The 23,438-nt window shown below is 40.2% G+C and overlaps 3 protein-coding genes across 3 annotated transcripts in view; all 3 read left to right on the top strand.

The window, feature by feature from the left end:
• ksr1a (kinase suppressor of ras 1a) overlaps positions 1 to 3,326 on the top strand; it is a 34,420-nt gene extending 31,094 nt beyond the window's left edge. Inside the window, exon 21 of the mRNA XM_085420130.1 lies at positions 1,583 to 3,326. Coding sequence (XP_085276256.1) covers positions 1,583 to 1,589 — 7 coding nt within the window. The 3' untranslated portion in view covers positions 1,590 to 3,326. The remainder of the gene's footprint in view (positions 1 to 1,582) is intronic.
• Positions 3,327 to 7,537: 4,211 nt separating this feature from the next.
• Positions 7,538 to 10,330, top strand: LOC146660325 (uncharacterized). The gene is made up of 2 exons (XM_085419548.1): positions 7,538 to 7,797; positions 9,201 to 10,330. Exon 2 carries the CDS (start codon positions 9,209 to 9,211, stop codon positions 9,962 to 9,964), a length of 756 nt encoding a protein of 251 aa, XP_085275674.1. The 5' UTR covers positions 7,538 to 7,797; positions 9,201 to 9,208; the 3' UTR covers positions 9,965 to 10,330.
• A 1,661-nt stretch (positions 10,331 to 11,991) lies between these two features.
• Positions 11,992 to 15,315, top strand: LOC146660324 (oligodendrocyte-myelin glycoprotein-like). Its single transcript, XM_085419547.1, has 2 exons — positions 11,992 to 12,250; positions 12,977 to 15,315. Exons 1-2 carry the CDS (start codon positions 12,243 to 12,245, stop codon positions 14,328 to 14,330), a joined length of 1,362 nt encoding a protein of 453 aa, XP_085275673.1. The 5' UTR covers positions 11,992 to 12,242; the 3' UTR covers positions 14,331 to 15,315.
• The last annotated feature ends 8,123 nt before the right edge of the window (positions 15,316 to 23,438 follow it).

Here is a 23,438-nt window from a genome sequence, read left to right as displayed (position 1 = left end):
TCAGGTCTCCATAAGGAGAATCCTGTGCTAACAGCTGTCTAAATGACTCGGCTAAAGTTTGTAGCATGCATGCTTGTTGTTTTTGTCTTTGCACTAGGATGATGTCGGTGTAAATGTGCAGTCATATTCGTTGTGTTCCCACTAGTGCTTTCAGGTTAATCTCGTTGAAATAACCTTAACGCCACAACACGGCAAATCTCCGTTAACGAGCTACCCTATACAGAGGGGCTAGACGGCCAACACGTTAACGAGCTAACTGCGCTAACACACTAGCTCCCACCCATGTAATTGAGCATTGCATGGCACATCCAACATACTGTTTTACTTTAGTCCATGACTCGCTTACCTTCAGGGTCATACGTCACATGAAAACCAAAATAATTCCAAACGCCAGATCTGAATGAGGGTGGGGAGGTCCACTTCTGTCTCGCTAGCTTGCCCTGCGCTCTTCCTTCTGACCATGCTGTCTGTGTTGAGTGCTCAGTGAATCTGCGTTCGACTACTCCGCCTAGGCTGCACTCTCGAGCCTAGGCGGAGTAGTCAAATGCAGATTCACTGAGCGCTCAACACAGACAGCATCGTCAGAAGGAAAGTTGATAAAATAAATTACAAATTTTGTATTGTTCTTTTTTTTTTCTCCCCTTTGGTTTTCTTTCTTTCTCTCCCCCTCTTTCTTTCATTCTTTCCCCCTGTCCTATCCCACAGTCATGTCTGTCCCGTTTGCAACTGAAAATAAAATAAATTCATAATTATAATAAAGGTCAATCAAATGGACCAATATGATGATCCACTTAAAATAAATCCTCTTGGCATCTTTCTTGGCCTCAAGACAACAATTCTGATGGCTATAGATCCAAACGGGACACAAAAAAAAAAAAAAAAAATTGAAAAAAATTGTATTGTTCGATACATATGCGTACCGAACCGAAAGCACTGTATCGAACGGTTCAATATCGATACGAATATCGTTGCACCCCTAATATATATATATATATATATATATATATATATATATATATATATATATATATATATATATATATATATATATATATATATATATATATATATATATATATATATATATATATATATATATATGTATGTATATGTATATATATGTATGTATATGTATATATATATATATGTATATGTATATATATATATATATATATGTATATATATATATATATATATATATGTATATATATATATATATGTATATATATGAATGAATGAAAACACCCACATTTTGCTTATATGTGGGTGAAGACTTTTGCACAATACTGTATGGTTTGCTTTTTCACACACTTTTCTTACATTTGCTTCAAGACTGCTGCCAGCAGTCACTGGGCTTCACTCTTGTTTCTTAAATGGTAGCTTTGCACAGCTGACTTTCAAATGACTTCTAAATCACATTAAACATGCTTTAAACCTTTTAAATCTCATGGATGTCCTCTAACTAATCAGTGCGTGCGATATCTTGCATTCTCCAATGTAAGCCTGTTAACTTTTCACTAACCGTCTAATGTCTGTTTTCTTTTGCTTTTTTGTCTTTTTCTTTTTCTCTTGTCTAATCTAGGTTGTAGCCGTCACTCTGAAACAAAAGCAATGCAAAACAAAGCCTGGGTCTGCCTTGCATGCTCCTGAATCCTTAACTCTTACAGGATTGATCAAAGCATTGCCTCTGTCTGAAACAGGCGCCACTTCCACTAATCCACAGTCCGATCTTCCATGTTATTTCCTTGTTCGGAAGAGAGGATCGTTGGACTGAGGTGTGACGGACAACCGTTGTCGCCCATCACCCTAAATCCCTTCGTTCCTCTAAAAACAAAACAAACAAAAAAAATTAGCTCTTTGACTTCCTTCTGGTCTTCTCCTGTAATGTCAGTCGAGACTCTGAGGCTTCTGACTTACTGGCTTGTGGTGTCTGTGCTGAGACTGACTGGTGTGCTGTGGTCTGTGCCTGCTGATGGCTGCCCTATCCTCGGCCCTGCTCAACTTCTCTGTGCTGCTGTGATGTGGTTGTTCTTGCCTGGGGTGGTACTGACCACATGGCTCTCTTTCTATCTAAAACACAAACACGCACGCACACAAATACACACTGCTGGACAAAAAATGGACCTTAATACCAAACACCCTGCTTCATTTATCTCTTCACTCCCTGGGTGGTGGTGGTGGAGGGTGTTTGACACAACTTTGACATGCTGCTTGAGTGATGATCTTAAACCACCTGCCTCCTCCTTCTCAGTTTTTTTTTAATTATTATTATTTTTATTTTTTTAAGGATTGTAGGATGGCATGTCCTGAGAAGTATAAATCCAATATGCACTTTGTCAAAATGGAAAAAAAAAATCATAGACTCTTCTTTTTTTGCTTCTTTTGTTTTGCGTATGGTTTCTTTTGCAGTGTTTATTTTTCCCTTGTGTTAGCTTATTTGTCATTTTTGGTCTGGTGAATTCACTGTTTATTTGATGCGTTCCAAAAGGGGGCACTGATAAAGACTTGCGTATGCTAAACGAGCTGAAGTGGAAGACAAAAAATGCAAACAGAAAACAAAGACTATCTACACGAAAATAGAAAACTACAGTCTATTTCTTTCTGCAGACTTTTTCTTAGCAATGCTCATCTGCTGAAGTGTGAAGTGCACCTTAAAAGGAAGTTGCTTCGAAGAGCTGAGTGATCGCATTTTCTGTGCAACAAAAAAAAGAAAGAAAGAAAAGAGGGAAGGAGAAATCAGGAATCTGGTGCAAAAAGTGTCCTATACCTTCCTTAAACAGTACCTCTTGTGCGTGCTTGTGTATACTGTTTGTGATTGCTGGCTTCAGCTGGTGTGCTTGTGGTTGTGTGTTGACTGAGTGAGTGTACTGTGTTGGAACATGTAGGGTTGTTTTTGTTCTGTTTGATTTTTTTTTTTTTTTTTTTTTTTTTTGGGGGGGGGGGTGGTATTTGTGAAAGACTACAGTAAATGTTGTGTTGCAAATCCAATGGTATGTAATGTATTGTATATACATTATTTAATGTACAGCAAATTAAGACAATTCTTCTAATATTTCTACAAACATTTTATATGTAAAACACATGACAACATTTTTGAACTGGTACTGCTCTGGCTATTACAGATGTGTATATATATTTATATTTTTTTCATGTACAGAATGCTGTACAAAAGCTGTACAATGTTTTGTTTTGTTTTTTAAGTATTGGCCAATCCGTGTTTTTGTTTTCTTTTTTTTTATGTTGTTGTAAAAATTCATATTTTTGTATTGCATGTGATTACCATTCTGTACACGCAGTTTGTGTTTTCATCCATGGAAAACAATAAAGTGAGGCTTGTCATGTAAATACAGCTGATACGGTTATTTTGCAGCTGATGGTAAGTTGGTAAAATGTGTTTTCCAGCACAGGTATTCAAAATAACTGGACACTATGCATCATATCAACACGATGGCATCAACTGACCACATCCCAAAGGTGCGCTGTTGCACTGACGTCTGATGAATGTGGAGGCCATCTGGTCAAAATGAAATCACTTTGTTTAAGAAACTAGTTTGAAATGATTTAAGCTTTGTGACATGGTGCTCATTAAGGGGTGGACATGCTCAGGAACAATACTCAGGAAGGCTGTGGTGTTTAAAATCATGCTCACATGGAAACCAGAGAGTGCCAGGAAAACATTCTCCACATCGTTACACCATCACCAGCATCATGAACAGTTGATACAAGGTGAGATGGATGCTTTCATGTTGTTAATCACATATTCAGAAGGCAGCCAATTGCTTGGTCCCAGAGGGCTGGCAGATTTGGAATCGCAGCAACGACAATAAGGAGGGGGGAAAGCAAGACCGGGGTGAGTGGATTAAATATAATATTAAATTACTAAACACTGCTAGTTTAACCTTAACTGTGCGAGAAAGAAGCCTGAATAACGTAACTTCTGCTACCATTAAATTCATTCTTTTGTTTGACATTTGGCATTAACTTGGCTAGCTGTGCATTAAGTCGCCATGTTTCTGTTTGTTCATTTGTTTTTGTGATGTCAGATTTTTTTTTGTAACGTGGTGATCAGTGCTGGTTGGAAGGACCACCACTGAATTTTTATCTTTGGCCCCAACAGACTGTAGAAACACCACTGCACATTTTTGGCCGGAGAACTGCAGCTTGCTGGATGTTTTCTCTTCATTGGCCCATTCTCTGTAAACCCTGGAGACTGTTGTGTGGGGAAATTCCCAGTAGATCAGCAGGTTCTGAAATACTCAGATCAGCCCATCTGGCACCAACAAACATGCTACTTTCAGTAGAAATGTGAAAGAGATAGAAAACTGTAGAAAGATAAAACATATGATCTAGAGTTCTTCTTCTTCTTCTTCTTCTTTTTTTTTTTTTTTTTTTTTTGCACTTTCCAAGCTTCAGCACATTCAGTTTAAATTACATGAATATGCTAAATCAAAGCAAGTTTCAATTTTAAATGTGATTTGTTTATGTCAATGTTTGAAATCTTTTAACACAAGCTGCAAGCATTATAAAGTACAGTCTTAGTATCTAAATTATTTGGGTTTCAGTATAAAAATGCAAATAAAAATAATTTGGATATAGTACAAATACAAACTAATAAAATGCTGATAACTTTGAACTGCTGTAGTTTAAAAATGTATGCATACTTGGACTTTTATGCATATTTTATGTGTATACTTTTGAACATCTCTCCTTTATTACAACACTCCATAAACACTTTGGGAAGCTGGTTTAGCTCAGTGAGTGAGCAGGCAAACATATGCCTGGTGGCCGGAGAGCAGTAGGCTTGAGTTCGAGTGCTACCCACGACTCTTTGTTGCTGCATGTCTTCCCCTCTCTCTGTCCCCGTTTTCCTGACTGGACCAGTTTATTTTTTAAAGAAATATTGAAATATTTTTTCCATTCTTTGTTTGAGACAACATTACTGTTCCAGTTTTCTTTTTTGTGTTTTAATTTCTCTGAGTTAGCTAGGAGAGCGTCGAGTGGCAGTCATAAAATTAATGTCCAAAACAGAGAAAACAAATCCAAACCTATAATAAATTATAGATATTATCTAATCAAAAATAAACTTCCATGGTTATTATAGGTGAACATTATAGATGCAAGCCAAGAGCAGGCTGAGCACAATCCCATTTTTCCTCTAGGTGGCATAACGACCCAAAAGAAAGTGTTTGCCATCTTTCCTTTTATGGTAAAGACATGATGAGGCACTGCTTCTTTTTTAATGGTTTTGCACATTTTACATTAACTTTTTTCAAATATGTAGTAACTTGATGGGAAACATGTAAACAGTGTGTCTTAAATTTTAAGCTAACTTCCTCAGTTTGTACAAATTTGACATGTTAAGAATAAACTGCTTAGAATTTACCAAAGATGGTGCTACTTTTAACCTCAAAAAGACAAATTTTTGGCTACGAGTTGAGAATTCATTTCATACAAATGTCTAATAGGTTTAAAAAATGTGGGGCAGTGACATTAATGAGCACATAAGCTCAAAGGTTAACTTCACTGTGTGATCATAATATTCTGCAAACACTCATTTATTAGTTTTCAATTTCATACCTTGGTAGCAGATGAGAGAGGGTGGCCAGGTTTTGCATTTGGTCTCACTCTGAAACAGTGACAATAATCGAAAGGCTCACTATGAGTCGGTAAACACAAGAGCTTGAATGGTTGTAGCTGGAGGTATATAAATAAAAGGAAGCAATTCCAGTTTCCCTATTTTGGTTAGGAAGCTTTTCTGTGACCTTCAGTCAAGTTTACGAAGCCTCGGAAGGTGCCTTGATAATGAGCACTTGTGCTTGCGTTTGGTCTTTGAAATGTTTTATCTGAAGAAAAAAAAAGAATGGTGAATTGATTTCTGTATACTGGCATCAATGGCAAAGAGAGGACCTTGTATATTCTACTGCAGCTAAAAAGCTCTTTGACTCCAACTGGTACTGGGTCACATGACCAGCGTTTAGTGAGGGAAAACTGTTTCCATTACTGCAAGGTCAGCTACAGAATGACAATTAGTCATTTGTTTGATTTTGTTACCAAATTAGCAAGCTGAAAATGTACCAGCATTACATGTGCAACCAGTGGTATGTGTTATGCCAGGCATGTTCAAATCAAACCCAGAAATCACACAAAAAGCCTTCACACACACATAGCCACAATTTGGTTTTGAAACAGAGGGTAAGGTGAGAACACAACAGAGATAGTGAGAGAGCTTTCTCGTGGTCATTCTAACATTTGCTGAGTGCACCACTACAACTGTCAACCATCAATTGATGACCTTGGGACTCTCCTTAATGAAGCTGTCCACCAACACAGCCAGCAAGCTGGTTATTTATAGAAGTGAAGGTACTGAAAGAGAAAAAAAAAGGGGAAAGAAAGTGGGGCAGCTGGACACACGCAAAACATCTACAACAAACACACCATGATCTTACTAACAAATGGGGACTTTCCGTCATTCAGTGAAAGGTGAGGGGGTTTTGAGATGAAGTCATCCTCTTTCCTTTTGTTCTCAGTTCCCCTCATACATATTTAGCCTTATCATCCTTCTCATGTTTATTAGATTAAGTCAGCTTTTAGGGCTCAAAGAGAATTAATACTCTTTGTCAGAATATTTGGCCACCGCCAGTCTGAGGACCAAGCAAATAAAGGACTATAGATGGTAGATTATAGCAGCATGACAGGTTGTGATGTTGCCTTTAATACCTTTAATTTTGCTTTTGTCATTTTTTTAATTACCAGTTTTTACTGTCTGGTGTTGTTTTCATGCTCGTGATAATTAAATTGTCTGCAGCACAGCAGGTTAAGCAGCAGGGGGTCCAAACTTTTCTGTGTCTACTTCACCGCCTGCAGAAAACATCCAGTTTATCTGCAACATCTTACCAAATTAAACATTCCCCTCTAAAGCTGAAAGTTATGAGTGCAGGTGCAGACTGCCTAAATAGCCAGAAATCACATGGGAAACTCAGCATACAGTAAGAGAGGAAAATAAAAGGGGAAGTTGATAAAATAACTCGATTTTTAATGCAAATTTCTTTTTTTTTCTTTTTTTCTTTTTTGCTGTTGGTGAACTGATGCGGAATAATGTTTTTCATAAATGTTTTATGTCATCTATAAGTGCTTGTTCTGTTGTCCTTTTCCGCTGCATGTGGTGTGTGGTAACCAAGTGTCAGAAAGGTTGTATGCTGTTTGTTGTATGACATTTACCAATGCCTATAATTAAAAGTGCTCTGTGAGCGGTCGGAGAGAGCTCAGACAAAAATATGTAGGTGAAATTGAAGACGACAGATATAGGCATGATTATTATTGCTTTAGGTTTAAAAAAAAAAATGAATCTCTGGCACGTCAGTTTCTGTGAAAGGCCTTTAAGAACAATAGAATTGCTCAAAATAATTGTGTAAAAAAATAGCACAGTTTGCAGCTCGACTGGTGTCGCTGCTTTGCAAATTGTATTGATGATTATGCAGTCCTAGGTAGGACAACAATGGGTTTTACTGATTATTTACGCCTCCCTCTTTTTATAGTATGCCACCCAACAGATGTCTGCGTGATCAACAGCAACACAGAACAGAGCACCAAAACCACTTCCTTTTCTTAATATAGCCTAAATGGAGAAGTAAGAATGAGTCAGAAAGACGAGTGTGCCGTTGATTTAGATTACTGTCAAATCTCCCAGCAGCTTTCCACATCATTCACATCTCTTCACCTGCAGCATACTGAATACGTGATTATAGTATTCACACAGAGCTGTAGTCTTCTTGGAACTATATCAAGATCATCATCAATGTAAGTCGCAAACTTTATCTTTAAATGCGCAGCTTGATTATAAATCGAGTGCAGATCTCAGTTAGAAGAAGCTCTTGGTAGGTTGCATGGCAGCAAGCTTCCCACCTACGTGGACCTTGGACACATATATGGACTGTTTGAGGGTTTGATAGCCGTTTAATGTTGGGAGCATAAAAGGAAAATTGTGTTTTCGCAAATATAAATTGACACTGAAATACAGAAAAAAATACATGTTTAAAAAAAATTTTTTTTAAAATATGTAAACATGTAATTAATAATTTTCCAAAGATTCACAAATTCACATACTCTTTTTGAGTACCTAAGAGTATCCAACCCTATAGTTAAAAAATGTACTCATTACCTAATGAACAGTTTTCAAAAAAGTGATTTTTTCAGCTTTAGTTTTTATAACAAAACAGAATGGGATGTCGTATTTGATTAAATCAAATCTAAAGTGTTAGTTTTCATCTTGAAGTGTTAGCCAGTGTTAATGGTGCGTACCACCAGTATAAATACGATTGTGTATATTAAACAGGATTATGCACACTTTTTAAAAAAAATTGTCCAACTCCACAGATGTAAGGATGAAGTGATGAAGTTTGAGTTTAATGAAGTTCAAAACTATGAATTTGTAGTTGATTTATGAAAACTGTATTTACATAGATCACTACAGAACTCATTATAGGTGTTGGGGTAAGGCTGGGATGGTCAGGGCGCCTGACAAAAGTATACGACAACGATCCCTTCCATTTTAATACAGCTCACTAATACTCTATGCAACTGATTGGGACCCACACTTTGGAATTTAAAAAGAAATCTCCAGTAGACTCACAATGACACTGTCACTGACTTCTATTAAATGCAAAAAAAACAAGAGGTAATTATTAGTAATAATCGTTATTATTAGTGTGCTTTTGTACCTTTAATTTATTTTTTTGTTTTTTGTTTGTTTGGGGGGGGGGTTTTTTTTTGGGGGGGGGGGGGGGGTATTTTTGGAAATCAAACACACTGAGAAATTACAGAAACTATGATACCGCAGCTGACAGCTAAAGGAGAAGTACTCTGAAATAGTTAGCATCAACATTTACATAAAGAGCCATAAAGCCAATAAAGCTGATGAAGATGGGACAAATTATTCTATATGGTCCTGAACAGCTTGAGAAACAACAATGCTCTGTGATTAGTTTTTAAAACAGGAGCTGTCATATACACTAGGATGTATTAGAGGAATAAAAACTGTAATAATTACATCTAAAATGTTCTGGAGTCTATGTATAGAATATTAGAAAATGCAAAGGACAGCACATGTCCCTTGTAATTGTACTAGTCTCTTTCCTGTTCCTGTTCTGACATTACTGCAATAGATGGATTTTAAACCATGTTGCTTTGCCATGTCTTCACAGATAAAAACATGAACGGCCTGCTCATCCTGGGTGTATTGCTGTTTATCCCAGGGCAAAGTGATGCTAACAGAATGACTCAACCCACCCTTGGATCTAATGGCAATCAATCCACGTATCGTTTATCAACAGCAACCTCCCCTGATTCCAGAAGCAAGGCTGAAAGTGTATCTCAGCCTGCCATCAGCTCTGCCTCCACTACCAGCATCACCACCACCACCACCACCACCACTGTGAAGACACCAACAACCACCCATAGTGTTTTTCAAAAATTCAAAGCTGAATGCCGTGATCTGTACATACTGTCTGGCGTACTGTTATTAAACTGCGTTCTTTTTATGATATTGACACTGATACTGCTGTGCAAGGTGTGCAAGTTGAAGAGACGTCTGAGAACCGATGGCGAACCTGTCAGCAACGACAAGTACTGGATGGGGACTGAGAATAAGGCCAAAAGCAAGCCTGACTCTGAGAGAGCAGCCAAAGAGACCACCATGTTAATGGCTGAGGTAACTCCAGCACAAGGGGAGACAAATAACGGCACCATCAAGGAAGACAGTGAGAAGGTAAAGGAGGATGAGAAAACACCAGAGGAGAAGGCGGTGGGAGATGCAGCCAACAGCGAGGAGGCTTCAGCTACACCTGTAACTGCAGCTGAAGATTCACCCTCCCCCAACCCACAGGCGGCCACCGAAGCCCAGCTCAGCCAAGCTGTGGAAGCAGCCTCCTCTGAGGGCAAAGAGGAAGGTGATGCAGAAAAGAAATAGAAGATTCCTATCTCATTCCTAAGATTCCCACCACTTCTAAATACTCGGGTTTTATGGATCTTACACTGTGTGTTTCGTACTATGAGTAGCTCATGAAATAATTCCCCCTATTTGTGTTCTTATACAGCCTACATCACTCTTTTTATATAAGAAGCTTAATATATGAACATTTTGTTTTCTTTGCCAAAGGATGTGATGTGGAGTTTTGTGTATAGCTGCCCTTATTTCACTTTGGCTTTAAATCCTTTAACTGTAATTTTTTTCTCCAGACAGATTTCAATTTGATAATCAACCAGCTGTGTGTATTCTAAGCTTGTCAACCATTTTATTACTGGGAAAACAATAGAGTGATGTTGCTTCCAATTCTTGTGTGTGAAAATTAAAATATTTTAACATTAGAATAAGCTTTTTGTTTCTTTCCCCCCAGCTCACCTTGTGTGTTTGTGTTTTTCCTCTCTTACTCTAATTTGACAATCACGCAACCAGCACAACAGAGATCCATCATTCAGAGTCATCACTGGCCCTTCAGCTGTGTAACGAGCTGGCATTCGTGTGTGTGTGTGTGTGTGTGTGTGTGTGTGTGTAAGCGGTCTGCTTGATTAGCAAGCAGAGAATGTGCGTCCTCCAGGCAGTGCCACTCAACTCTAAAAGAATGCTCTCTTTCACCTCAGCCAGAGCTGACAAAAGACATACATAGAAGCACACACACACACACACACACACACACACACGCAGAAAACTTTTCCAAAAAACCAATACGGGGTTGTTTCCGCTGTCATGTGCAGAACTTTGTTTATCCACTTGCAGGTGACGTCATGATGAATGTGCACCTTTCTTTAGCAGTTCTGAATAGTTTGTTCTCTGCTGAGCTGGGTAGTGCATTTATACCACTGGCACTGAATGCAAAAGTAGAAGAGATAAAAAGTAAAAGAGAGAAATAAAAGCATGGCTCTAGGTGATGCATGTACATTAATGAAATAATGAGTAAATAATTTCAGCAACTCTTTACTGCCTGTATGGTGCAGCAGGTATACAAAGTCAAATTTGGGTTATTGGGTGTTCTTTTTTTTTTCTTTCCTGCTACTGCTGCAGTATTTGGCAACACTGCACGAGCTGAAAGCAGTTTTATAGCACGCTAAGGGTGGTGGTAGACAGATGTGGAGTGATCGTGAAGCTTCTTGTAAGGGCCAGTTACAGGATACATGTAACTTAACCTCATCTCAGCAAGCTGCTAAACCCAGAAAAGAAAGTACAGAAAAGAAAAGGTGGGGAGGAAGTAACAAGCACTTTGCTGAAATGTGTTTTTGGTTAAGGTGACCACTGAGCTGAGACAATAGTTTTAAAAAAGAAGATTTCAATTAACTGCTGCCAGGGTTCTGCAGTCAGAAATGTGAGCTGTCTTTGTGCAAAAATAATTTTTGTCAAATTTGTCGCACTTGAAAAGTTGAAACACTGATTAACTGTCTCTTTGGACCAAGTCTAATTTTGTGGTAGCAATACAGCAATGCAGTGCAGAACGGAGAGTTGCCTGTATTGCTGATGACAGGTAGGAAGCTGCAGCAGAGGGAGAGTGCTCTGCAATAAATCATGGTGCTCTTTTGTGGCAGCCTCCAACATTTACGAGGAAAATAAGACCCAATTGAAGCACATCATTACATTTGCAAAAGGAGGCTTTAAGAGGGGGTGTAGATTATGTGAGATAACTGATAACAGTCGATCCTATTTAAATACAAACAGGGCTGAAATCCGAGCACAGCAGCAGCTGTCGTTTTAAAATGCAGAGGGAAATCTTGAGAGCTGCCAGGTTTGGAAGGGACCAAGTAGTTTCCTTTGTAGTCCTTTTTATGCAGAGATCCCTTCATTATCCGCTACATTTCTCCTTACCTCCATCCTAATGCACCCCCTCAACCCCCACCTTACCCACTCACAAGCACCCCAGCCCTCCCCTTTTACTTCCACTGCACAGAGTAAATCCAGAGCTTGCAGTGTGTGATCACGCCAACCCCAAAAGATCCATAAGAGCCGGTAGTAAACTCTCAGCTTTTCAAGGAGCAGCCAAGGACCAAACTGCAAAGAAGTGAAGGCAGCCTGAGAAAAAAAGATACAAAAAAAAAAAATGGTCGAGTAGGCAGAGGTCAATTCTATGAGCGGAAAAGGGTGAAAAAAAAACACCTTCAGCAGAACACCAGCTGGTCCTGGGATCAAAAGCAGAAAAGGACAGGGGAAAGAGGGGGCTGGACAGCGAGAAGGAGCAGAGAAAAGTGAGTGGAATGATAAAATGAGAAGGTGAGTTCTGAACAAATTTAATCACTCTTTTTACTCACACATTCTGCCACACCCTCGGCTCAAAGATACTGCAGTTTCAACAGCAAGCAGCTCGCGACTGTGTCTTCGCCTGCCTTCGGACCGGCTGATGCATGAGCTCTCTGTGGAGTCATTAATAAAAACCCATCTACTGAGCTAGTTCTCCTCCTCTGAGAGCATGGGAGTGACTTTACTGACAAGCGCTGATGACTGAACACGCAAACTGATGCCAGGGAAAATGACAGCAGGGATTTCTCATCCTTTTGTGATGGATGATTTTCTTCAATAGATTAGAAATATCCTCCTTGAGTTCAGATCAAGCGCTTATCAGTTCTACAAAAGGACACAATTAAGCACTTTCCTAATGTTGCATATAAAGGATACTGCTACAGAATCTCTAAAGACATGGCTGCATAATTGGGGGAGTCAGTTTGGTATGTGACGTTAATGTGTGTACCTGCAAACAATGTAGTGATGCACAGGAAACATTAAGCTACCTGTCTGTGCACATGTGTGAGAGATGTGTGTATGTTTGTGGAGAGAAAGTGAGAAAGAACCAGCCTGTATAGTTTGAAATGCTTCTCCTGCAGGCAGCAAATGTTTGTATCCTTTGTTCACTATTTTCACACCCTGCAGGCCTCGCTTTCAGTGTGCCTTCTGAAAATGATGCTGTGTACAAATAACACTGGTTTGCTGTCTTTCTTGTAGGTGGAAGCTTTCTCTTCTGGAGCTCGTGCTCGTGTTATGGCTTGGGTTGCGAATTCTGGCTGCGTGTCCCTCCGTGTGCTCCTGCAGTCGCAGCCACAGGGAGGTAGACTGCTCCTCGAGGGGTCTAAGAAGTCTGCCCAACAACTTACAGTACAACCTGCGCTCCCTTAACCTGTCCCACAATCGATTCCACAGCCTGGATGACCAACTTACCGCTTACACCCATCTCCGCGTTCTAGATTTGTCTCACAATCGGCTGAGCCGACTGCCCGCAAACCTACCTCGTTCCCTCTGGCGGATTTATGCCTCCTCCAACCGCATTCAGTTGTTGGACAAGAATGACACGGTTTACCAGTGGAACCTGCAGCTGCTTGACCTCTCCGACAACAAAATGGAGAGAGCCACCTTTATCAACAACACGCTGAGCAGTTTGTGCACGCTCAACCTCAGCCACAATCACTTCTGGACTTTGCCCACCAACCTACCCGTACGCCTGGAGATTCTTGACCTGTCCCACAACTGGCTAGTAAAAGTACTTCCCGGATCTTTAGATCGGCTCCCCAGACTAACTTACTTCTACCTGCATGCTAACCGCTTCTCTGCAATGCCTCTTGGAGTCTTGGACAAAATGACATCGCTCAAAGTCATTGCTTTGGGAAACAATCCTTGGGCTTGCCACCTTTACGCCGACATCAGTTACTTGCTCTCCTGGACTCAGCGTACCCCCGCACGTGTCCTGGGATGCCCATGCCACACTCAGCCCGTCTGTGGAGGGGTGCGCCCTGGCAGGACGGGAGGGTGGCATTATGCCTCCTACAACTTACCCCCATTGGCTGCCAGCGCCAAGGATCTGACCTCTATGACCCCCAAAGCTAGTGTCACCGGCTGGTGGTATCTGTCTGTTTCTACCTCGCTGAACACTCCTGTTGCCCCAAGAGAGACATGGGACACAAAACACCACACTTTCACAGCCACACCCAGCATCAGCATGGCCACCCTGAAGTACAAAACCACAGGCACACACCTAACTATTGATCACATGTCTGCAAGTGTTAGCTCTGATTCTCTTCATGTCTCTGCAACAAAGCAAACCTCAACCACAGACACAAGTCTCCTTACAGAAATGACCGATGAAGATAACACGACATCTGCCACAGATCAATTTTTTACCACAGATAGTCTGTCCATCCAAACAAAGAAGACAACCACACTTCGCACCAGAAGTGTGAGGAGGCAGAATCCATCCTTTCCAGGTGGTATCCCTAACAGTAGCCCTGCTCTTGTTTCCTGTTCCTGGGATTTATTCCTTCATAGCTCAGCGCTCCTGTCTCTCATTCTGATTCAAGTCCATTGAAAGACGAATGAAAAGGCCCAACACCAGTTTATAGCACAAACAAGTAGAACAGACACAAAACTGAATACTGCTGCTGCGCTGCAAACCTTGCATATATATATTACCAGCTTTACAGCTTTAATTTCAATGACAGGCTTGAGCTGGGTGTACTGACACTTTTAGAATTACATGTGCAAAAACAAACAACTTTTCTAACATTTTTACAAGCCCTGCTTTGAATGTCTTTTTAAGATTGTAATGAATCTAGCAGAGCACATGATGGCACTATACATCCAGGTACCAGTCTGTTATGTAACTGAGTGCCTGGTGCTTCATGGGCAGCAACAGTCTATTTCCAGGCTGTCCAAGGTGCACTTCAGTACACACTAATGTCCCCAATTTAGAGTTTTAAATGTTTTATTTTTTTTAACATTTTTTTATTGTTTCCCTATTTGTTTCCCCAGTTTCACTCTAGATGTGTATTTTTGCTTTGACTTTGTGCAACATTTCATCCTGTTAACTGTTTCCGCTCTCACTGTAGCTGTCCTTGATGTCTGGCCTGCTCGTTTCATACAGGGGTCAGGATGTGTGATCGAAATGTCGGGGACACGCACATAACAGGAGAGAACAGAGACTCTTTGGAGCAGAGGGCAGACAAATGGACATTGTTGCGTCACTACAGTTTAACAAAGTCCAAATGCTTGGCGCTGCTTCTGCATTTTGATCACATCTCAGACTTAAGTGTCCTTCATGATTCAGTGACGCTCGTGAAAATTATCTGCATGCTGACTGAACGTCGCAGGAATGCTAACTTACTTGTGTCTTGCCGCAGAGCATTAAAGCGCAGACACTTTCGTGATATTCAAATCTCGACTGCATTAAACGCCAATGATGTAGCAGCCTGCAGGTTTTTTTGGGTTTTTTCTTTTACAATTTTAGTAACGCTTTTGCATCTAGACCTTAAAGCTGCCAACAGAGGGAGAAAAGCACCACAGAAATCTGCTTTTGATAAACTGGAGAAGAACTAATGTCAGGAATTAGTTTATTGCTGGGTGCTGCTTCAAAGTGTTTTCTGTAATGTTAAATAAAATGTTGGCTATTTACACCTTCTGATAATTGTTTTCATTTCACCACTCACCACCTCCTCTTCTTTTCTTTGCTTTATCCTACCCTGGAAGACAGTTGTTCTAATTTAAAGTGTTCAGTGATTAAGTGTTAGGGGGAGAGGCCAAACAAACGGCAAATTAATGCTGAGCTTAATCTTGGCTTGTTTCTACACACTTGCTCTATAATAGGCAAATGAAGGAAGTGAGCGGCCACGCTGCATCTCCAGTGGCTGGATTTTATTCTCTTGTTTTTAAGTGTACTTGCCTTGTCTCACAGTTAATCACGAATCAGAACACACACAGAGTGTTTTCTGCTGGGTACTGTCCAATCGCTTTTCTTCCTTTACTTGGAAAAAAGGGGGTAAACTGAAAAAGAAAATATATCGTAGAACAGACACTATCCCAGAGGTTCAGGTGATTCGTATGACCTTTATCAATGGGTGCAAGACAAGTGAGGACAATCTCACATATGGGAACATCTGGGTCAGACAAAGAAGAGCTCCTCTCTGGCGGTGAGTGGCAAACGAAGGCGCGAGCCTCGTGAACAGGTGACAATATGGTGTTGTGTTTCCACCAGCACAGTCAATGATAAACACCTGATGCAATGAGAGGCCAAGAACCTGAACAGCTTACCTTCTAAAAACAAGGTGAAGTAAAGGCAAATAGTCTGTATTCTCTTGTGTGAATCCTTTTTTAATGTCACAGAAAAATCCACATAAAATACTAAGAAGAGATATTTGATGTGGCTCAGCCAAAACTAGCCTATATAACACTATGTAATGCAGTTTATGTTACTGTTTGTTAAGTCTTATGCCACAAAGATTAAAAATGTTATATTGTTAGTTTCAAAGTAAGAGTTTGTGACCAGTAATAACATTTACAAATGTCATCGTCCTGGTCCCCAAAAGTTTTTGTGGCATAAGCAATCGGGGAATAAAAAAATGCTTTTTTGTAAAAAAAAAGAAAAGAAAAAAAAAAGAAAGATACATTTTATGCATACATGTATTGATTGTTACATAAACCTATTTTTGGAGGCTTCACACATTTCAATTGATGACCCCAGCCTTATATATATATAAGACTTATATATATATACATAAGAGCTCAGAAACAAATGATTGCATTTACCGCTTAAAACCAAATATAGAAGGAAGCTGGTGGTTTGTGGGCTGATTATCAGAGAGCATGATTCGAGGTTCAGAAAGAGCTCTCTTTTCCATTCTTGTCTTCAGTTTATTTTCACTTGTGCCCGTGTGAAATATTAACTCATCTTACACTGCAGCCCTGCTTTATAAAGCTGGAACACAAAAATCCATAGTGTGGATGTAGTGTGAGCTGAATTTTTGATTTTGAGTTTATATGTCTTCTTTTTTTTTTTTTTTATCTTTCTGGCTCCCTTTAGCTGTGGGACTTTAAAACATCCCTTCCAGGTACTTTAGCTGCCAGTGTGCTGGCCTGCTCTAGCCAATTATTTTCTCTGTAGACTTCACAAAGTAATGTCAGATTTCTCCTCTGCCTTCTCCTAATAACTGACAAGGTGTAGAAGGCTAGCATCATTTACTGCTGCCCTGCCTCCCCTCTTCATCTCACCACCCAGGCTTGTTTTGAGTGAGCTCGCTTCTTTCTTTCAGCCACACTCAGAGACTTCACTCCACAGCGTGCTTTATTGTACTGCCCTCTTGTGTTCCCATACAATTAGTTTATATCAGCTTTATATGTATATGAATGGGTTCAGACAGGGCCTCACAGAAAGGCTTTAGAAATACATCACATAGCAAGCAGTCACTGTGAGTGCACAAAAACAGTTTTGACTTCATTTGTCTTTGTTGCTGGAAAACTCTATTTTCTTGTGTTATAGAAAGTTACAAAGCCAACATAGCTAAGAGTTTCTTTTATTTAGCTTGTTACTGAACCACCTTTTTCTGAGATTCAAGGAGAAAAAATCTCAGAGAAAGCAGCTGGGCCTTTTAGCTGTTCCCAGTCCAGACTGAAAAATGAATACAGTCTGTGCTTTAAGTAAGTGAGGTCACACAGGCACGGAGTAGGTGGTGGTGATTTCTTGCTGTTTATTTGATTTTTAGACACACTGCTTATAGAAAAGAAACACACACACACACAAGCACACACGCACATAAAATAGGAAACTTGCAATCAACAGAACTATCATTATGCATCAGGTCAAAGTGACATGAGCTCTTATTGTCATGTGCTCTTAGCGCCCTCTTGTGGTGAAGCGACGTATATGAATGTTTATGCCAAAACGTAGTTAGAGACTATTCTTAGAAGGATTGTGTCCTTCACTGGCCTGCAAGTGGCAAAGACTGCTCTCAGGGACCTTTAGAAAGAAAGAATACACACACACACACACACACACACACACACACACACACACACACACACACACACACACACAGATAGATAGATAGATAGATAGATAGATAGATAGATAGATAGATAGATAGATAGATAGATAGATAGATAGATAGATAGATAGATAGATAGATAGATAGATAGATAGATAGATAGATAGATAGATAGATAGATAGATATACTACCATGACAGAATTTGGAGCTTAACTGGGAGCTTTATGTGCAAGCAAGTTTTTGAATCGGTCAGAAATGGAGACTGTTTGGAGTGTTCTCTTTTAACCTCTAAGTTCCACCCAGAATGCCATGTTTAATCACCAAATAATACAAAGAGAAAAACAGGCTTGTTACCAGTGATGCACAGAATCATCCACCTTGAAAAGCCAGCAGCAGGCTGCTTATGGCAAAAACAATGGCTGCCAATTTTGATCTCCTTAGAGTCGCGGTATCAATCGTAGCCCAGAATTAGGCTGGTACCCAACCAAAGGACACTCAAACGCAGCAGATAAAGTTTATCTGATAAAGCTAATCTGTATTGACGGCTTGGGTCTACTGTGTATGCCAAGGCCCAGCATGTCTTTGAGCCAAGAGCAATGTTTTCCAGTCTGATCAGCTGAAAAGCGAAATGTGTAGGAATCTGGAAGAAATAACAAGGCGTACTCCAGCAGCCGGAAGACTGATGAGACAGGCAAAATTCAACCTCGCAGCATAGTGAGGGGGAAGCAAAGGATATGGTATCTCTCTCTCTCATCTCAGTGGCACAGACAAGGCAAGGTCAGTGTTAAGGTCAGTGGTTGCAGAATAGGAAGTGGTTGGCAACTGAGAGAATATATGGTGGCAGCCAGTTAGAGAAGAAAGAATGCGAAAAGGAAACAGGAGTGAAAAGGCTGGTTAAATAAACGGAGAGTGAGCCAGAAGGACAGAGAGCAACACTTAGCCAGAGAGGCTTGGTTACCATTCTCAGGCTCTGTGAGGTTTCTAAAAATGTTTTAGGCACACATAAACAAAGTAAAAGTGGATAAACATGGGTGAAGTCCATCAGTCCAGTCATCCACAGGCTTCCCGTGTTGTCCGTTAGCAAAGGAAAATGCCGTTAAAAATATCTCATACAGATTTAGAAATATTAACTTTGATTTAAAACAGGTTCCAGCTGAGTAAAGCATAAGTTAACAGCTTCACAATGGGTTTCTGAGAAATCAGGGATGGTCCATCTCTTCTCCAAAAGGCCAACACACACACCTCTCTTCCTACTGCTGACTGTACAGGTAATAGGATTGCTCCTTGTGGTGCTTTTATGCCATTTGTCATCATCTGTAAGACACAGCTCTCTCTCTACAAACAGCAGCCAGAACATTCCAGGGAGCAGCAGGGGCATGAGCTTATCTCCCAGCCCAGTGGAGCAGGTAAATGACGTCGTCATCATCCTCTTGTGTTGGAATCTGATCGGCCTAAAAAGAGACCCAGTTGCAAAAGGGTGGGCTATTAGGGTCAGAAAAATGCAAATTGTCTTTCGTGGAGCTCACTTTTAATGGAGGTGATTCTGGGGGGAAAACGCACTGGAGGATCTTCTGTTCACACACAGTTAGAACAGTTTTTGTAACCTCCAAGGGAATAATCAGTGGACTTTTGAGGTTCTGCAGGTGCTAAGCGGGTATTTTTTGAGAATTTGCCAGCCAAATTAGCATTAGGGCAGCCTTATATGCATAAAGACTTCAAAGTAAATATTACAGGTTCTTTTTTTTTATATGCAATGTCTCTGAATATCGCTGTGGCCCATCTACCTGGAATGCTAGTGCGTAGCCTCTGGCACAGCTTAATTAACTCATCTGTGTGGTTACAGAAGGCATAATGGGGGAGAGAAATCACTCATCACCAGAACATCCTTCCTACTGATCTGACTTCTAACACTTTCTCTGTGTGCTAACAAAGAGACACAAGCCCGGTAATCCTCACAAATCGTGATCAGTTGACAGGGTTTACACACAAACCACCTTTGAAGAGACATACAAATCAATGTGGAGAACAGAAATTTTACTCATTAAATCAATCAGTGGACCACTGGTTAATCCTAGCCAGCTGAAATGGACCTTCAGAAGATGCCAAATTATTCCCGGCAAGATGAAAGAGGTAGTTTAGGTACTTAAGCCGAGCAAAGAAGAAGAAGCACAGAGGAGAGGACACTAGAGGGAGACAATTTGTTCACATCTGCAGCCTTCTCCACAGCTTTCCTCGGGATTCTGAATTCCACTGTAATAGGCCCTCTGGAGAAAAGCACCCAATCCACAGTGATCAATATGAAATCATTCACCAGATCCAAAGGATAATATTAAACACATTTAGGATGTGTCTGGATAGTTTCCCTAAGAAATTCCTGTTAGACAGAAAGTGCTTTGATTTGTCTTTTGATTTTTATTCGCAAAACATGCAGGCTAAATAACATGTGGTGAACCTCACATGTAAAAAAAAAAAAATTGCCCCACAGACTTACAGTTTCAATTTCAATACATCCGTATTAGATGTCGTTCCTGGTGTTTGTGGCAAAAAAAAAAGCCTCTTTGAAATCTGAAAGAATTTTTTTACATAGATATCTTGGTGGAGAAAGGGGTTACACATGATGGAAGAACAATTTCTCCAAGGTCAAGTGAAGCTTCTGAGGGTGTAAAGTGATTACTGCAACAGGAAACAGGATGCCTCTTCTCAAAACAGCATCTCATAACACTGTCAGTGAGTCTGTTGCTTCTCTCACTTTCTTTTCCCCCCTCAGCTCTTTCACACACTATCAAGTTTACTTCTTTCTCAATCCCCAAATCCTCCACTCTTTATGCAGAGGCTCGGTTAGTTACAAGCTTCTTCTTTCTTTTTTTTCCTCCCTTCGCATGCTGAATTTGCTCTCTATTGAGAAGCTGTTCATCTTTCAGAACTGAACAGTTACACCAATGCAAATGCAGGATTGAAGAAATCTTGAATTGCCCTTGAAGCTCCAGCAAATGACGATGAGCTCAAAGCATGCAGGATGCAAATATATCTTAAAAGACTTTGTCCCTGCGTTAATCAAAGCGTCTTCAACTGCTTCAACCTTCTTCTTTTTTTCCCGTTTTCCTTTCTATTTGTCATAACGTGAGCGCCCAAGTAATGGAACCACTGCTCGGCATCATTTTCAAGGAAATTTGTTCACACGTAGGCCACTTTGTTGCAGGATATAACCCCTCTCTTTCTTCCTCACCCACGACTAAACACTCAGCTGCTCCAAAAGCACTGCTGTCAAGTTGCTTAAAGAGCTACAAACATTTTAGGCGCTTTCATCAGGCGGTGCTGGCTGCTCCGATTAAAGGAGAACACTGTTCAATTTAAAACAATCTATATGTGCTTTTCCTTTACTGAGTGTTAAAAAAAGATCTGGACACAGAAACCCCCTGTGAGCGTTACCCCACGGAGATCCAAAGGATTTCGGCTCGTCTGCTTACAGGTTGCTTTGGCGCCAAATCTGGTCGGCAATGGATCGATGAGACGTTGCGAAACAGCACACCCGCCGTACCCTTTTCTGTCACATTTAACTCGCCTCTCTTCATGCCGTAACAACCGCGGATGGAAAGGCAATAATGCTGTTGTTCACAAAACAGAATAATTCACAACTGCACCGTGAAGCCCGGGCCTCCAGTGTTTTTGTTTGAGCATGAAACAGAAGTTGCTCTTCATGTGTTAAATCCACTGTGATTTTTGCACACCTTGTGATGGGGCTTTTAAGCCCGTTGTTCCTCCGAGCTCATATTCCACATCAATTTATAACCCAACCACCCACCCTCCGCTAACTTTTCCTCTGTTCAGCTGCTGGGTGGATGCGATTTTCTTGCACTCACGTTTCAGGCACGTCTTTCAGGAGACCGCTGCGCATATGACAACGGTAAAGCAATCATAAATGCATCAGCAAATGGCATGGGACAAAAACAATGGTGCAAATAAGGCATAATAAGTAATAGTCTTTCACACAAGGTGTCATATTTCCATTTTCTTTGACACTCGCATACTACAAGGAATTACTGGCATTTGCTTTCGTACCTTTGTTTTGGAGATACAGACAGCTGCAATGTGGAGAGTCCCCTAACTAATGACAGACTTATAGCTGTTCAACTGACAAAAGTGTTGTTATTTGGGTTTTATCTAAGTCATTGTTTCAAAAACATGCTGCCTGGCCAGATAAGAAATTCCCTCTGGTAGAACCCTGAACACTCAGCAAAGACAGGCCTATTCAAAAAAAAAAAGTCACTGACTGTGAATAATAAAATAGGATAGCTAGTCATTTCCCAGAGAGTATGAGGCATCTTCTTGGCTCATATCAATGAAAACTGCGGTCATTTAATATTGTCAGCTTGACATCTCTGAACAGCAATCAGACAAATGTATAATATATAACTGAAACAGATTGGACATGTATTTTTTATTGTGTTCTATTGATAGCACGTTGCGCAATTAATGCATAGGCCCATATCTTAAAATATCTTAAAAATGTCTTTTGCACTCATTTATTCTTAATTTCTTAGCCTGCTTTGTCATCACCTTCTTCAAGGTCATGAGGGGGCAGAGCAAGCTTATCTCCACATACACTGCACAGAGAGCAGGGCTAGCAGCTCATTAGAGGTTATCTACGTGGATGGATCTATAATTGCATCACTGTATGTAAGGATACAAGCCTTTATTGATCTCCATGGGAAAATTTCTTTGTTGGCTGTAGTAATGAATGTAGTAGTTGAAGGTGAGACCCCACCATCAGCTACAGAGGCTCTTCCTCAGAGAAGAGGAAGAGCCTCTGGAACATGTTTAAATAACTTTCTTTAAGCCCTCCTGGAAACACGTTTTAAATTCAGATTTTTTTGCCTATTCTGAGCCTCGTTTGAGCATTTTTTAAAAACATTATAACATGTGAGCACAACCTTGCTTGTTTGCTTGTACAGCAGGATTGCATGGATCATGTCTGAAGGGTCCATTTGCAAAGACGTCAATAATTTTAATGCATCAACTAAAAATAACTATATTGACATCTTAGTAGTAATAATGTATAACAAATCATCTTGCAAAGACGAATCTGGCCACCGGTAACATTTATTATACTTATATTATTCAGTTATTGGCGCTCAAATATTCTTCACTTCGAAAAAAATGATGCCCCCGTGCACCTGCACAATACTTATTTTACACTTAGACCACACTCCCTGTCGAATTAAACCCTGCTTATTTCTCAGTAGACACTTAAAAGTCGCGACCATATGTTATGTTTTATTATTAAAATAGTGACTGTCCCACTTTTTTACGTCTTTCTAGCGCACTAGATTACACGGCGGAAGAATAACAAACGGTTGTAATTAATAAGAACAAAAAAATAATGTCTGCATGTCGCTTTTGCTTTTGCAAGCCTTACCTTTCAGTGGTAAAACAATTTGTAAACAGTATTAATTAAAAATAACATTTCTCATGCTATGTGTCCACTGGCGTAGAAGAGCAATAAGCCACTTTCACCTCTAGTGGCTTATTGCTTAATTAAATGACAAATCGGAGGATTGGTTTGCAGATTGCCTGAATTGACGTCAATTGGATTGGTTAGGTGACAGAGCCAGGCTCCGCCCCCTGTGGGCCAAGGTAGAGCATGCTGAGAGAGGGAGGA

This window comes from Rhamphochromis longiceps, linkage group LG10, assembly GCF_057381845.1.
Source record: "Rhamphochromis longiceps isolate RC_006_pf linkage group LG10, R_longiceps_female_GT1.1, whole genome shotgun sequence".
In the NCBI taxonomy this organism is placed as follows: domain Eukaryota; kingdom Metazoa; phylum Chordata; class Actinopteri; order Cichliformes; family Cichlidae; genus Rhamphochromis; species Rhamphochromis longiceps.
Note: the sequence above shows the minus strand (reverse complement) of the source record. Positions and strands in the feature narration are given on the sequence as shown.

Coding starts and splice junctions, on each gene's coding strand:
- LOC146660325 (XM_085419548.1), top strand. CDS start 9,209: ATGAACGGCCTGCTCATCCTGGGTGTATTGCTGTTTATCCCAGGGCAA.